The sequence below is a fragment of the Macaca mulatta genome, chromosome 1 (assembly GCF_049350105.2).
Source record: "Macaca mulatta isolate MMU2019108-1 chromosome 1, T2T-MMU8v2.0, whole genome shotgun sequence".
Classification (NCBI taxonomy): domain Eukaryota; kingdom Metazoa; phylum Chordata; class Mammalia; order Primates; family Cercopithecidae; genus Macaca; species Macaca mulatta.
In genome coordinates this window covers 42,686,173-42,703,499 of record NC_133406.1, presented here as the reverse complement: position 1 = coordinate 42,703,499, position 17,327 = coordinate 42,686,173, and the positions used below count along the sequence as shown (strand labels likewise).

Below are 17,327 nucleotides of genomic sequence, written 5' to 3'. Positions count from 1 at the left end.
TAAAAAGTAAAAAGTACATAAAAATTTTTATAAAAAGAAAAAAGCTACAGAGAAAGGATATCAAGAAAGAAAATATTTTATACAGCTGTACAATGTGTGTGTTTGTTTGTTTTCCAGGAAGCATAAATTTGAAAGGGGTGGTACTTTTTTAATCGTATTTTTAAACTAAAAAAAATTGTTTTTAGAGACAGGGTCTCACTCTGTTGCCCAAGCTGGAATGCAGTTATGCAATCATAGCTCACTGTAACCTTGAACTCTTGGGGGGGCTCAAGCAATCCTCCTGTCTCAGCCACCCAAGTAGCTGAGACTACAGGCACACACCACCATGCCCAGCTAATTTTATTTTTTTGCAGAGACAGCGTCTCACTATGTTACCTAGACTAGTCTCGAACTCCTGGCTTCAAGCAATGCTCCTGCCTTGGCCTCCCAAAGTGCTGGGATTACAGGTGTCGGCCACCATGCCTGGCCATTGTTTATGTTCTAAGTTAAGTGTTATTGGAAAAGAGTCAAAAAGTAAAAAAAACCAAAAGTTTATAAAACTAAAAAGTTATAATAACCTAAGGTTTATTACTGAAGAAACAAAACATTTTTTAATTGAGTGGAGCCTAAGTGTACAGTGCTTATAGTCTATAGTAGTGTAATATCCAAGGCCTTCACATTCACTTCACATTCACTCACCCAGAGCACTTCCACTCCTGCAAGCTCCACCGTGGTAAGTGTCCTATACAGGTATACCATTTTTTATCTTTTATACCGTATTTTTAACCATACCTTTTCTATGTTTATATACGTTCAGGTACACAAATACCATTGTGTTACAATTGCCTATAGTATGCACAGTAGCATGCCATACAGGTTTGCAATCCAGGAGCAACAGGTCATTTACCATACACCCTAAGTGTGTAGTGGGCTATTCCATCTAGATTTGTATAAGTACACTGTATGAAGTTCACACAAGAACATGTATCCCCATTATTAAGAGATGTATGACTAGCTGGGGGCAGTGGCTCATGTCTGTTATCCCAGCACTTTAGGAGGCTGAGGTGGGAGGATTGCTTAAAGATAGGAGTTCAAGACCAGTCTGGCCAACATAGTGAGACCCCATCTCTATTTTTTTAAAAGAAAAAAAATTATATATATTAAAAAAGAGAGAGAGCGATGTATGAGTGTATTTCCCTTTCTCTAGAATATAGGCAGCATGGTAAATTGATGAAAGTCCATTAAAGAAGGCTGATCAATACACTCTATACTATTTTACACCCCAATAGTATACAAAACTGCCGACATTTTCAATCAATATTATCAATAAGGTTTATATAAAATCTGCGTAAGTCACTATCTTTAATAATAAACATAATTTTGATTATTTTACTTATTTGTCTTAGTTCAACAATTTGGCTGGGGAAAATATATAGCTACATGCTGTCAAAAGTAATACATTAATTACATATTTAAACAGTAATAAACTAGCTTAATGTTAGCAAAAAAAAAAGTGACAATTTAAACTTATAGCTCCAGTTACCTTATTGTTAAGAGTAAGCGTACCTGTTGATTCTAAAAAGGTTTAATATGCCTTTTTAACAGGGATTAGTGCATCAAAATGTTTAGTAATTCCAGAGGTTTCTGATATACAGTTAAGTATTTACTGAGTACTCTCTATGTGGAAAACACTGTCCTGAGTTAGAATCAACCTTTTCATATTATTGGAAAACACCCTTGAGGATATTGTATCACCTCTCACTACTGGCAGCTGGTTGGCCTATGGTGGTGCTAAAAGTTCTTTAGAGGCACAAGTGTATATTTCCCGAAATAGATAAAATTAATCCTAGGCCAGACGTGGTGGCTCACACCTGTAATCCCAGCAGTTTGGCAGGCTGAGGAAGGTTCATTGCTTGAGTCCAGGAGATTGAGACCAGCCTGGGCAACATGAAGAAACCCTGTCCCCACAAAAAGTACAAAAAATAAGCTGCGTGTGCTGGCACATGCTTGTAGTCCCAGGTACTCCACAGGCTGAGATGGGAGGATCACCCGAGCCCAGGAGGTGGTGGCTGCAGTGAACTGAGATCACAGCACTGTACTCCAGCCTGGGCGTCAGAGTGAAACTCTACCTTTACCCCTTTTATATAACTGCTTTGTAAGAAGGAATTAGAACTGATCATCTGGCTTTATCCCATATACTTACTATATACTTGTTATTTAAGATAAAATTATTATGATAGCCCTTATTCAGAACCTTCAATTGATTTCTCCCTAATTTCATTTCTTTTACTGGTGTTTAACATCACTGACTTATTAGGTCATTTATTCCATCTGGTGGTTTTAGCATTTCTTAAAACAAGACTTAATAGCAAGGAATTTTAATTAAATATCAGAACAATAAGTCATTAGGTAGATTAGTCAGGTATAAAACAAGAATTTAAATAAAAGAATAGATTATGAATAAAAACTCCATAAACAAGTTAAAATATGTTATCTTCAAGAAGTAATCTTCATATTATATTCAATTGCTTAATTTGGATGTGATTTGAGAATTTATGATGGGATACATTTAACTCTGTCATCCAAAACTGAATTATACTGGCCAAGGGAACACTAACACCTAAGTCCACTCTAGGGGCAGTGGGAATAACTACAACATTTCTCCGCTGATATTTAAGGTAAATAAAAGGTCTTTATTTCCAATTCTTGAATGACAAATGCTGGGACACACAGACAAGAGTTTTAGATATGTAAAATGAAATCCAGTTATTCTAAAAATTAAGTCATAGTGACCTATTATCTTCAGTAACATACAGACCCAGGTTTAAAAAAATCAGGTGGTTACTGAAAAATTCAGTCCGACTGATACATGAATGCCACATATTTTATCAGCTACTTTAATAAAAATTTTGTTACACATTACATATAAAATTTGATATACACATTAACTACATTTGTCAAACTGCAATATTATACCACAAAAGCTATTAATAACTGTCTATATTTTACATATATGATGTTATATAAGTCTATAATATAAAAAGAACTGTCTGCTTATACTCCTTGAGTCTAACTCTTCCTAGATCCTATCTTTCCTTCTACTAGCCCTAATTTACATAGTTGATCTAGAGAGTAATCTATAAGTAATAATCTATCTTTGATAAAGTAATCAAGGATAACAATGTAACCCGAAGAGACATTTGGGTGAATTACTGGAGGCTTCATCATCTGCTCTAGACATAAATGCCTTTTTAATCTTCTTAATCTCTCTCTCTCTCCCAGTCTTTCTCCTTCCTCTTAATTGATTTTCTTATTCTTTAACCTTTCGTAGCTTGCTCATCTCTCTTCTATACCTTTTAAAACCTCTACATTAGCTATTCATCTAATGTCATAATGTAGTACAATTAGCATTCAGCCTTAAAAGAAGTCGCCTTCTATCACAAAGACTATAAAACACTCATTCAGTAATCACTTACTGACCATCTACTTCGTGTCATTACCTGTACAAGGCTCCAGATACAGAAAAGTAAGACAGTTTCTGTGCTAGAGTCATTCAAAGTATTAGGGAGCTGATTATAAAATAAATTATAAAAAATAAAACTATTTTTTACAAAATGGTGGCATGAAGGATGAAGCAACAAAGTATTTTCATTTTTAAACAATAAATTGTATTATTTTTTCTTACTCTACAAAGCAACTGATATACTTGGTGGTGAAAGGACAAGGAGTGTGTTGAAAGTCTGAAAAGGTAACGCAGTGACATCTGAGGAGCCATGAAACCCTAGCAGAAGGGTGGGAGGTGAAGCCTAATTATCTAAAGGTGAAAAGGCCAAGCCTCAAAGAAAGTAGGTCAGACACAAACATGAATAAACCCCTCCACTCTAGATAATGACGGCTGAATATTTTGCACACTGCAATGAGTTCAGAGTTTAAAAAAATCACTTCTAAACTTCAAAGGATGAAGTTTTTAAGGTCTTTATTTTCTACACATTAGCATGCCTCTGACAGAACCTTTAGTTTCAACAACTAGTTTAAAGAAGTAGCCTAAAGTGTGTTACCTTTGTGTAAACTAAAGGATGACCAATTCTAAATAACCTTTTCTAAAATCTTAAGAGGTCAACTATCAACATTTACAGTAAGTTAAAGAGGCTAAGTTAATAACATTTTATCTCAAAAGCAAAAATTAGTATCTTTGAAGCATATTAGTGGATCTGAAAAGCTACTGTGATTTTAAGGTTTCTTTTCCCAGAAATAATCCATAAATATACCATATACGGTCTGTTCTTATGTTAAAATGGGATAGGGGATAGGAAAATTAATTTTTATAGGTTTAATAATAAAACAGAAAATATATGTAAATCACACCAAAAAACCCCCAACTTCATGACTGCAATTATTTTAGAAAAACAGCTGTCTAAAGTATTTCAAACTAAAGCCACAAGAACGCGATAGAGGTTATTAAAACTTTGAAGATGAAACTCAATAAAAATTAATCATTTTCCTTTCCTAAATCGAAACTGAGGTTTTATTTTCCAAAATCCTGTTCTACGATGAAGTACAAATGCCCATGCAGCATATGATCATGTCCAAACACAACAGTTAGCAGTCATTTATTGCTAAATTTAAATACGACCAAACAAAATGACACCTAGAAAAAAACTAAGCTATATACACTTGAGATAGCTTTTAATATAAAAGCATGTCCTCAAAATGTGCCTATTTTAAAGGAACAGAAATTCCCTCTGCCTCTTTCCCACCCCATATATGATTCAAAATAATAAACCAAGAAACCACTCATTATCTCAAACATTTCAAATAAAGCTACTTGAGTTCATGAAACTCACATATGCAAAGTTTTACATGTTAAACCAAACATATTTGGGCATAAACTAGTATATTTTTGGATTTAAAATACTACCTTTTGTTTTTTAAAAATAATTTCAACCTTATTTTATAAAGATGAAATACAAACATAAAACCTAAGCAAGTTAAAGTTTCTCACCTTCACCCTCCTTCTTCTCAGCTTCTAAATCAGGTAGCTCATTATCTATTTCACAGACACAGAAACATATCTAAAACACTTGTACTGTTGCTTTGAATATTAGCTTTCAAGTTGAAGCTGCACGCATTTACAGTGCGCCTCAGAGTTGGATTACATGACCTGTTTAGTTAACTCTGTAAAGATGACAGTTTAAGCAAAAATATATGTAGACAATGTTTTTTGATCAATACACAAAGTAGAACTTTCCCTATTTTTAGAAATTTGCAATACAACTCTCCAATTAATTTTTGCTCCAAATGAAACTTTATCATGTTTATATACTAAGCAAAAGGTTTCTGTGGTCTTAAGAGTTACTTGATCAATCTAGACATAAGTTTACAAAAGTATAAATTAAGACTATGTAGTACTGACCAAAAATAAATCTTAAAACACTTCTATCTGAAAAAAAAAATGATCAACATTGTCCTTGGCTATCTAGTGGTTAGATAAGAAAACTATTAACAAAAGTCCTCAAATTAATACATATAAAAGAAAAGATGAGGAGAGAAGTAATTTCTAAACGAATAGCAAATAAGCTAATTAAAGTTCTTCTCCTACCCAAAAAGAAAGTGTTCAGAAAATACAGGAATTTGCAAAATCCTCACCCTTTTTCAAACTTTGCAAAATTAGGTATTTTGCTGTCAAATGTATAACTGTACCAACAACTGCTCCACTAATATTTTCAATCTTAACCACAATCATGTTTAGAGCTTTCTTAAAACTGAAGTACACATTTTAAACATTTCAAACTTAACATATCAGCTTTAAGGAAAAAGCAAGATTAGGGCATGTAAACATAGTCAGAAAGTATTTTCACATACATCATTTCATACACTCTTCTAAAGAAGGTACCAGGATTCTCATTTAACAAGGAAAGGAACTGTGACTTAGAGGGTAAATGACATGCCCAAAGTCAGCTACAAGGGGATAAATCTAGAACTAGAACCCAAAGCTGTTAGTCTATCAAATATATTTTCATTCACTTCTTTAACTGAAAGGCCAAGCTAAAGGTCAATTATTGAGCCCCAATGTAACAGTATATATGATCTACTATTTTTAAAACAGAAGGGAATAGAGCTAACATATAATCCCAGAGTATATATCTCAAAACCAAATGATACTAGGTCATTTTAGCAAGCATCAAAAATGCTAATTTTCAGTCACTATAAATTGTGTGCAATTTCAGTGTTTACAAAATTTTAAATCAATATTTAGCAAAAATAAATTTTTAAACTGAGCTTCTTTTAACATGATTTTCTTTCTTGAAAGATTTTAAGCACTACATGCACACTTGAAAAAATAATTATTACCTTTTATTAAATTTTAATTTAAATGCCTATTATCTGCAGGGTTTAAAAAAAAAAAAAAAAAACTTCACAATTTTGTAGTTTCCTATTAAGTGAATGGTGAGATAAGCAAACCAGTTAATTCACAATGCCCCCTACTGGTAGCTCAAGAGAAAGCATTCTCTAATGTAACATTACAAAAAAGTGCATTAGTTTTATTAAATGTGATCTCTCACCACCTGCACACAAATGCCCTGGAAAGCTTAAAAATACAACCTCCTTGCTCTACACAAATACCTACAGATATTTTTATTTAAATTAGATTGCCTGAGTTCAGGAATTTGAGGTTACAGTGAGCCATGATCGCTCCACTATACTCCAGCCTGGGAAACAGAGTAACACTCTGTCTAAAAAAAAATTACCCCAGGTCACATGCTAAAAGGTAGCAGAGCTACCAATCTTTTCTTATCCCTAGTGCTAGATGTCCTTAAGATGAAAGAGAAACAAATTATATTAGCCTTAAAATTCAAGTAATTATTTATTTTAGATACTGCTTATGTAAGCAATACATGCTAAACCTTCTTAACCCTGCTCCCGCCCACATCACTTGGGGAGTCTGTAGAAATGTCTGACCATGTCCCATTCTCAGATTCAGATTTAATAGGATTAAGGTAGGGCCTGAATACTGTTATTATTATTATTATATTATTTATTATACTTTAAGTTCTGGGGTACATGTGCAGAACGGGCAGGTTTCTTACATAGGTATACACGTGCCATGGTGGTCTGCTACACCCATTAACCCATCATCTACATTAGGTATTTCTCCTAATGCTATTCCTCCCCTAGACCCCGCCCCCCAACAGGCCCCACTGTGTGATGTTCCCCTCCCTGTGTCCATGTATTCTCATTGTTAAATTCCCACTTACGAGTGAGAACATGTGGCATTTGGTTTTCTGTTCTTGTAGTAGTTTGCTGAGAATGATGGTTCCCAGAGTCATCCATCTCCCTGCAAAGGACATGAACTCATCCTTTTTTATGGCTGCATAGTATTCCATGGTGTATATGTGCCACATTTTCTTCATCCAGTCTACCACTGATAGGCATTAGGGTTGGTTTCGAGTCTTTGCTATTGTGAACACTACTGCAATAAACATATGTGTGTATGTGTCTTTATAGTGGAATGATTTGTAATCCTTTGGATATATACCCAGGAATGGGATTGCTGGGTCAAATGGTATTTCTAGATGTAGACCCTTGAGGAATCGCCACACTGTCTTCCACAATGGTTGAGCTAATTGCCACCAACAGTGAAAAAGCATTCTATTTCTCCACATCCTCTCCAGCATCTGTTGCTTCCTGACTTTTTAATGATCACCATTCTAACTGGCATGAGATGGTATCTCATTGTGTTTTTGATTTGCATTTCTCTAATGACCAGTGACGATTAGCTTTTTTCACATATTTGTTGGCTGCATAAATGTCTTCTTTTGAGAAGTGTCTGTTCATATCCTTCACCCACCTTTTGATGGGGTTATTTTATTCTTGTAAATCTGTTTAAGTTATTTGTATATTCTGGATATTAGCCCTTTGTCAGATGAGTAGGTTGCAAAAATTTTCTCCCATTCTGTAGGTTGCCTGTTCTCTCTGACCATAGTTTCTTTTGCTGTGCAGAAGCTCTTTAATCAGATCCCATTTGTCTATTCTGGCTTTTGTTGCCATTGTTTTTTGGTGTTTTAATTATGAAGTCTTTGCCCATGCCTATGTCCTGAATGGTACTGCCTAGGTTTTCTTCTGAAGTTTTTATCGTTTTAGGTCTTATGTTTAAGTCTTAAATCCATCTTGAGTTAATTTTTGTGTAAGGTGTAAGGAAGGAATCTAGTTTCAGCTTTCTGCATATGGCTAGCCAGTTTTCCCAACACAATTTATTAAATAGGGAATCCTTTCCCCATTGCTTGTTTTTGTCAGGTTTGTCAAAGATCAAATGGTTGTAGATGTGTGGTGTTATTTCTGAGGCCTCTGTTCTGTTTCATTGGTCTATATCTCTGTTTTGGTACCAGTACCATGCTGTTTTTGTTACTGTAGCCTTCTAGTATGGTTTGAAGTCAGGTAGCGTGATGCCTCCAGCTTTGTTAGGATTGTTTAGGTTTTTGTTTTGTTTTGTTTTTTGCTTAGGATTGTCTTGGCTATGCAGGCTCTTTTCTGGTTCCATATGAAATTTAAAGTCATTTTTTCCAATTCTGTGAAGAAAGTCAATGGTAGCTTGATCGGGATAGCACTGAATCTATAAATTACTTTGGGCAGTATGGCCATTTTGATGATATTGATTCTTCCCATCCATGAGCATGGAATGTTTTTCCATTTGTTTGTGTCCTCTCTTACTTCTTTGAGCAGTGGTTTGTAGTTCTCCTTGAAGAGGTCCTTCACATCCCTTGTAAGTTGGATTCCTAGGTATTTTATTGTCTTTGTAGCAACTGTGAATGGGAGTTCACTCTTGATTTAGCTCTCTGTTATTGTTGTAAAGGAATGCTTGTGATTTTTGCACATTGATTTTGTATACTGAGACTTTGCTGAAGTTGCTTATCAGCTTAAGGAGATTTGAGGCTGAGATGATGGGGTTTTCTTTTTTTTTTTTTTTTTTGAGACGGAGTCTCGCTCTGTCACCCAGGCTGGAGTGCAGTGGCCGGATCTCTGCTCACTGCAAGCTCTGCCTCCCGGGTTTACGCCATTCTCCTGCCTCAGCCTCCCGAGTAGCTGTGACTACAGGCGCCCGCCACCTCGCCCAGCTATTTTTTTTGTATTTTTTAGTAGAGACGGGGTTTCACCATGTTAGCCAGGATGGTCTCGATCTCCTGACCTCGTGATCCACCTGTCTCAGCCTCCCAAAGTGCTGGGATTACAGACTTGAGCCACCGCGCCCGGCGACAATGGGGTTTTCTAAATATACAATCACGTCGTCTGTAAACAGAGACAATTTGACCTCTTCTCTTCCTATTTGAATACCCTTTATTTCTTTTTCTTGCCTGATTGCCCTGGCCAGAACTTCCAATACTATGTTGAATAGGAGTGGTAAGAGAGAGCATCCTTGTCTTGTGCCGGGAATGCTTCCAGTTTTTGCCCATTCAGTATGATACTGGCTGTGGGTTTGTCATAAATAGCTCTTGTTATTTTGAGATACGTTATATCAATACTGAGTTACATTGAGAGTTTTTAGCAAGAAGGGCTATTGAATGTTGTCGAAGGCCTTTTCTGCATCTATTGAGATAATCATGTGATTTTTATCATTGGTTCTATTTATGTGATGGATTATATTGATTGATTTGCATATGTTGAACCAGCCTTGCATCTCAGGGATGAAGCCGGCTTGATCATGGTGAATAAGCTTTTTGATGTGCTGCTGGATTTGGTGTGCCACTGTTTTATTAGGATTTTCGCATTGATATTCATCAGGGATATTGGCCTGAAATTTTCTTTTTTGTTGTGTCTCTGCCAGGTTTTGGTATCAGGATGATGCTGGCCTCATAAAACGTGTTAGGGAGGACTCCCTCTTTTTCTATTGTTTAGAATAGTTTCAGAAGGAATGGTACCAGCTCCTCTTTGTACCTCTGGTAGAATTCGGCTGTGAATCCATCTGGCCCTGGACTTTTTTTGGTTGGTAGGCTATTAATTGCTGCCTCAATTTCAGAACTTGTCTATTCAGGGATTCAACCTCTTCCTGGTTTAGTCTTAGGAGGGTATATGTGTCCAGAAACTTATCCAATTCTTCTAGATTTTCTAGTTTATTTGCATAAAGGTGTTTACAAGTAGTCTCTGATGGTAGTTTGTATTTCTGTGGGATGGGTGGTGATATGTCCTTTATCATTTTTTATTGCATTTTTTGATGCTTCTCTCTTTTCCTATTAGTCTAGCTAGCTGCCTGCCATACAAGAGCTCCTGAAGGAAGCACTAAACATGGAAAGGAACAACTGGTACCAGCCACTGCAAAAACATACAAATTGTATGTAAAGACCATCGATGCTATGAAGAAACTGTGTCAACTAACAGGCAAAGAAAACCAGCTAGCATCATACTGCCAGGATCAAATTCACACATAACGATATTAACCTTAAATGTAAATGGGCTAAATTCCCCAATTAAAAGACACAGACTGGCTAACAGAATAAAGAATCAAGACCCATTGGTGTGCTGTATTCAGGAGACTCATCTCATTTGCAGAGACACACATAGGCTCAAAATAAAGGGATGGAGGAATATTGTGAAGCAAATAGAAAGCAAAAAAAAAAAAAAAAAGCAGGGGTTGGAATCCTAGTCTCTGATAAAACAGACTTTAAACAAACAAAGATCAAAAAAGACAAAGAAAGGCATTACATAATGCTAAAGGAATCAATGCAATAAGAAGAGCTAACTATCCTAAATACACATGCATCCAGTACAGGAGTACCCAGATTCATAAAGCAAGTTCTTAGAGACCTACAAAGAGACTTAGACTCCCACACAATAATAGTGGGAAACTTTACTACCCCACTGTCAATATTAGACAGATCAATGAGACAGAAAACTAACAAGGACATCCAGGACCTGAACTCAGCTCTGGACCAAGCAGACCTAATAGACATCTACAGAACTCTCCACCCCAAATCAACAGAATATACATTCTTCTCAGCACCACACTGCACTTATTTTAAAATTGACCACATAATTCGAAGTAAAACACTCCTCAGCAAATGCAAAAGAATGGAAATCATAACAAACTGTCTCTCAGACCACAGTGCAATCAAATTAGAATTCAGGATTAAGAAACTCACTCAAAACTGCACAACTACACGGAAACTGAACAACTTGCTCCTGAATGACTACTGGGTAAATAATGAAATGAAGGCAGAAAAAGATGTTCTTTGAAACCAATGAGAACAAAGACACAACATACCAGAATCTCTGAGACACATTTAAAGCAGTGTGGAGAGGGAAACTGATAGCACTAAATGCCCACAAGAGAAAGCAGGAAAGATCTAAAATTGACACCCTAACATTACAATTAAAAGAAGTAGAGATGCAAGAGCAAACAAATTCAACAGCTAGCAGAAGACAAGAAATACCTAAGATCAGAGCAGAACTGAAGGAGACAGAGACACGAGAACCCCTTCAAAAACTCAATGAATCCAGGAGTTGGGTTTTTTGAAAAGATCACTGTTATTTTTTTAAACTCCCAGGTGATTATAGTCTGCCACTAGGGCTGAGAATCACTTGGGCCAGTGATGCTCAGCCTTCAGCTTGAATAGAATCACCTAGAGGATACAGACCTATAGGCCTCATGCCCAGAGTTTCTGACTGAATAAATCTGAGAGGGCCTGAAAATCTGCACTTTTAACAAGTTAGATGTGGTGACGATGCTGGTCTTGTGATTACACTTTGAGAACCACTAAATAAGCATATTGGCTAGAGGTTCTCAACCTTACTGACACATATGAATTACCTGGGGAAATTTTTTAAATCTTGATTGCCAGGCACACCCCAGACTAATTACATATGAATCTCTGGGGTGGAGGATCCAGGCGTCAATATGTTTTAAAGTTCCTAAAATTAAAAATATGTCCTTACAGCAGAGGTTTACAAAGCCATTAATATGCTAATAATACAAGTGATTTCCCCAGAAGGTAGTATAGTACACACTATTTCCAAAGTTTTTTGAACCAGAAACACTTCTGGCACATAATTAACAGCTCTGAATGTCCGAAATACTGGCCTATCAGATAAAATGGAAACTGCTTTGCATGGCTTGAGACACGATCCTCCAACCTCAATCCAGCCTCATCTTTTGCCAACCCTTCCTCCCGCCACTGCATATATATATATATATATATATATATATATATATATATATATATCCCTATTAAAATACTAATATCTTTTGATTGCAAGATCTGTTTTAGTATGATTGAATTATTTCTACAGCTGTTTGGAGTCAGAGGTCACATCTTATTTCTCTTTGGTCCCCAGTGCCTAGTATGACACCAAGTATAGCAGGTGCTCAAGGAACATCTGCTGATTTATTAAATACAGATTTATAGCCTTACTTTCTGTAGAAAATACACTGTCAAAGATGGCTTTTATGCAATCTACAGTGGACAAAAGTTTTTACATAGCTAAAATCAGAACTGAATAGTTCACCCTTATAGAGCCACTCTTATTTTAACAAGGCTTTAAATTATAAAGGGACTAGTTGCATTCAGAGGTAACATTTAACTTGTATTAGGATCTGCCATACTTTAAATTCATTAATAACTTAAGGGTGGCAGAAGGTTTAGATAACTTTTTATTTTAAGAATTATTTAGGCCGGCCGGGCGCGGTGGCTCACGCCTGTAATCCCAGCACTTTGGGAGGCCGAGGTGGGTGGATCACGAGGTCAGGAGATCGAGACCATCCTGGCTAACGCAGTGAAACCCCATCTCTACTAAAAATACAAAAAATTAGCCGGGCGTGGTGGCGGCGCCTATAGTCCCAGCTACTCGGGAGGCTGAGGCAGGAGAATGGCGTGAACCTGGGAGGCGGAGCTTGCAGTGAGCCGAGATCGTGCCACCAAACTCCAGCCTGCGCAACAGAGCGAGACTCTGTCTCAAAAAAAAAAAAAAGAATTATTTAGGCCAACTCTGATCCAAAAAGAGGCAAAAATGCCTTCTAGATTAACAAGACAAAAATGCCTTGTATATTAACAATAGTTTCCAAAAACCATTAAAGAGAAATGAAAAAAAAAAAAACTTCTGAAAATTCAAGTTTCTCAAACTTGAACATAGCAAAATCAACTCAGTTTTGTTTTTGTTTTAATTTATAAAGAACAGTATTTTTGTGTTGTCAACCTGTATATCTAATTCAGGTCAAACAATCTTGGTACATAATAAAACTGCAAAGGTTAGAAGTATCCTCCTTTAGTGCCACAAAAGAAAGCTGTATTTCATGCTATAAAGTGCCAAGGTCTATTCTATAGCTTGCTGGCACTATATTTTCCATATGCATCACAAATATTTTAAATAATCACATGTGTATAAATTTTCAAAGCATCGTAAGACTATATTGCCTTTTTTTTTTTTTTTTTTTTTTTTTTTTTTTTTTGAGATTCTCCTGCCTCAGCCTCCCAAGTAGCTAGGACTATAGGTGTTTGCCACAATGCCCGGCTAATTTTTTGTATTTTTAGGAAAGCCAGGGTTTCACTATGTTGGCAAGGCTGGTCTCAAACTCCTGACCTCAAGTGATCCACCCGCCTCAGCCTCCCAAAGTGGTGGGATTACAGGTGTGAGTCACCACGCCCAGCAACTATGTTGCTTTTCAAACTTATTTCAGTTTGTAGTTCTGTAAAACTACATTGAAAGAAAAAAATCGCATTAAAATATTAACATATTTGTTTTCAAGAGCAATGATAATTACCTTAACATATATTTATTCCATAAGTAATTATGGAGTGCCCATTACAGGACAGGCCCTGTTCTAGGAGTTATAGTTACACAATAATGAAAAAGTTCATGAAGTTTACAAAAAAGCTGGTATATTTTTTCTAGAGAGGGAAAAGGTGGAAACATTCTTGTGATCTCAACTAGAAATAGGGATTATTGGCAGAAGAAGGAGAAACAGTTGAATCTAAAAGTCATTAGTTTATAAAATTTGCTAGGTGACTCCTAGCAACTCTGAAAAAGTCGGTAAGCCTAGGAGAAAGAGAAAAGTAATAAGTAAATAACACTTTAAAATTAATAAAGTATTTACCTTTGAATTCCTTCAAGAATATCCCTCACAGCTGCCATTAACTTTTGAAGATATATAAAAGCTTCTTCAAATGATGCTATATTTGATGTAGTCAGAGCTGAATTTGAGCCCAATCTCTGAAACACATTCGTGCTAAAATAGAGAAAAAAAGATACTCATAGGTATACATACATATTTAAAGTAATTCAAGTATTTCTGTTGCAAATGTATAAAGTAGTATTTATTATCATTAATCTCTCAGAATGCTGATCTATTTAAATTAGAAGTAAAAGATAGTGAAATATGAAAGTCTGGGATAATATTCACGTAAAGGATCTAGTTCAGACACTATACAGGTCTAATCTAAAGTAATACTATGAAAGTTGTGTGATATTGTTTCATTCTAAGAGACCACAAGAGATAGAGGAGAAGTAATGCTATCAATATGCATTCAAGTCAGTACTCAGGATGAGACGGATGAAGAAAAAAATTAGAGATCAGATTATTCCTGTTGAAACTAGAAGTTTCCTAGTAATTTCACTTGTAGAAATTTATCATAAATTAATAACAGTTATTCAGAATCAGGCAACAATTAGTAACACCTTAAACGTATAACAATATAAACAGTGTTAAATAATCAGTAAGTTGGCCACTTGATAAAATACCAAACTAGGCTGGGCATGATGGCTCACCCATGTAATCTCAACACTTTGAAAGGCCGAGAAGGGAGGATCACTTGAGGCCAGAAGTTTGAGACCTGCCTGGGCAACATCGTTAGACCTTGTCTCTAGAAAAAAATTTAAAAAGTAGCCAGGCGTGGTGGCACTGCCTGTAGTCCCTGCTACTTGGGAGGCTAAGGTGGGAGGATCACTTGAACTCAGGAGTTCGAGGCTTCAGAGAGCTGTCATCGTGCCACTGCATTCCAGCCTGGGCAACAAAGTGAGACCCTGTCTCAAAACAAAACAAACACACACACACACACACACAAAACACCAAACTACTAAAATGATGCTTATGCCACCTATGAAATAGAAAAATAAAAGTAGAGAAAATTTACTTTATAACATAAGGACAACAATGTAAAAATCCAAAACACATTATGCTTGGTTTGAATAGTGTCCCCCCATAACTCCTACATTCACCCAGAACCTCAGAATGTTACCTTGTTTGAAACAGGATCTTTGAGATGTAACTAGTTAAGTTAAAATGAGTTCATGCTGGATTAGAACGGGCCCTACTCTATGTGAAGAAAAAGGCAGAGATGGGAGTGATACAGCTGCAAGGCAAGGACTTCCCGCAACTACCAGAAGAAAAGAGAAAGACATGAAACAGATCCTCCCTCAGAAACTCCAGAAGAACCAAGCCTGCAGACACTTGGATTTCAAATGTTTGGCCTCCAGGTCTGTGAGCGAAAATATTTCTGCTGTTTTGGGTCAGCCAGTTTGTGATACTTTGCTAGAGCAGCTGTAGGAAACTAATAATATTCCTAAAAAACATGGCTGAGTGTGCTTAATAAATTCACAATGTTGACTACAGTAGACTTTAGGCAGCAGCACTCAAAGGAATTTCCTTCCCTACTTTGTACTTTCCAAAGTATTCCTTTTATAACTGTTGTAAAACACACTTAACATAAAATTCACCACTTTGAACATTCTGAAGCATATAATTCAGTGGCATTTAGTACACTCACAATGCTGTGTAACCATCACCACTATCTAGTTACAGAACATTTCGTTACCTGAAAAGGAAACTGAATCCGGGTGGTTACACCCCAGGATTCTCCTCTTGCTCCGCCAAACCCAGCAACCACCACTCTGCTTTCTGTCTCCATGGATTTACCTATTCCAGGTATTTGTGTGGTGCATTTGTTATTTTTTAGATAAAACCAAATTTATTTTATTTTAAAATATTTACAATTAAAATCTTTTTCTACATTTAAAGCCAAAAGAATGTAAAAAGAGAATATGTAATACCCACAGTCTACCAACCAGAGATAAGCATTACTAACATACATGGTTCTTTCTTCATCTTTTTCTGGATATACAAGCAAATTGTGTGTGTGGAGGTGTGGTTGTGAGGGAGTGGTTGGGGAGGCAGGAGGAGACTGGGAGAGAAAACAGGAAACAACATCTACCAGGAAAGCCATCAGTAAATCAAAATACTATATACTAGATACCATCATTCCAAAAACTTCCATTATAATTTTTATATAGATTTATACAATTTAGGTAAAAGGATGAGGGCACTAAAAGCCCTTCCTCCAGGGTTTATCCTAAATGACAAAATGTGGGAGAAATGAGCATGAGATGAGGATGAAAATAACCATACCAGTCATAGGATTGGCAGGTACAATCATCTTTTGCTGTGGGTACTACTATTTTTGCTCCTGTCTCTTGAGATGTATCGGCAAATCTTGTTTTTACCTTTAAAATATATCCAGCATTTGACCAATTCTTAACATCTCTCCCACAACTGCCCTGACCCAAATCATCAACATTTTCCACCTGGATTATCACAGTAGACACCTAACTGGTATCTCGCCCTCTTCCTGCCTCACCCTCATCACTTCACAGCCTGCTCGCAACAAGGCAGAGCAATCTTTTTTAAAACACAGGCCTGATCTTGTCATTTCTTTGCTTAAAATTGTGCTGTAGCTTTTGCTAAGAGTAAAAGCCCTAAATTCTTACAATGGCTTACTAGCCCCACACAATCAGCACACTGTCCCTCCCCACTTCATCTCCTCCTGCTCTGCCCCCTTGCTCCAGCCACACTGGCCTTTCAGTTCACCCAACATATTAGATATGTTCTTTCCAGCTCTTTGTAATTTCTGTTCTTCTATCTGAAACGCTTTTCCTGTAAATAACTAAACGCTCCCATCCCCACCTCCTTCAAGACAGTACAAATGTCATTTTTTAAATGAAGGTTTTCTTGAACACTCTCTAACACTGTAACTACCACTCCTCCCTAAATCCATGTTACTATTCCTCCCTTTCTTCTTTCCTCTTAAGGCATCATGATCAAATGACCTACTACCAAGTGCCTGAAAGTATGAAAAAAATACAATAAATACACCATTTTCCCTTGATTCTAGACTTTTATAGACACTGTGCAATGTATTAACTATTGGATCCATGGCTAAAATGTAGAGGTCCTTCACTTGAAAATGTATCCTTTTTTTGAGACAGGGTCATGCTCAATTGCCCAGGCTGGAGTACGGTGGTGCGATCACAGCTCACTGCAGCCTTGATCTCCTGAGCTCAAGCAATTCTCTCACCTTAGCCTCCCTAGT

The 17,327-nt window shown here is 36.5% G+C and overlaps 1 protein-coding gene across 34 annotated transcripts in view; it reads right to left on the bottom strand.

Moving 5' to 3' along the window:
• The window catches only part of SWT1 (SWT1 RNA endoribonuclease homolog), a 127,361-nt gene that overhangs the window by 40,224 nt on the left and 69,810 nt on the right, over positions 1 to 17,327 (bottom strand). For all 34 annotated transcript variants that reach the window (XR_013417119.1, XR_013417114.1, XR_013417120.1 and 31 more), the window contains one exon: positions 14,060 to 14,191. Coding sequence is in view for 19 of the 34 variants with exons in the window: in XM_028851396.2 (XP_028707229.1) it covers positions 14,060 to 14,191 (132 nt within the window). In the remaining 15 variants the exon portion in view is untranslated. The remainder of the gene's footprint in view (positions 1 to 14,059; positions 14,192 to 17,327) is intronic.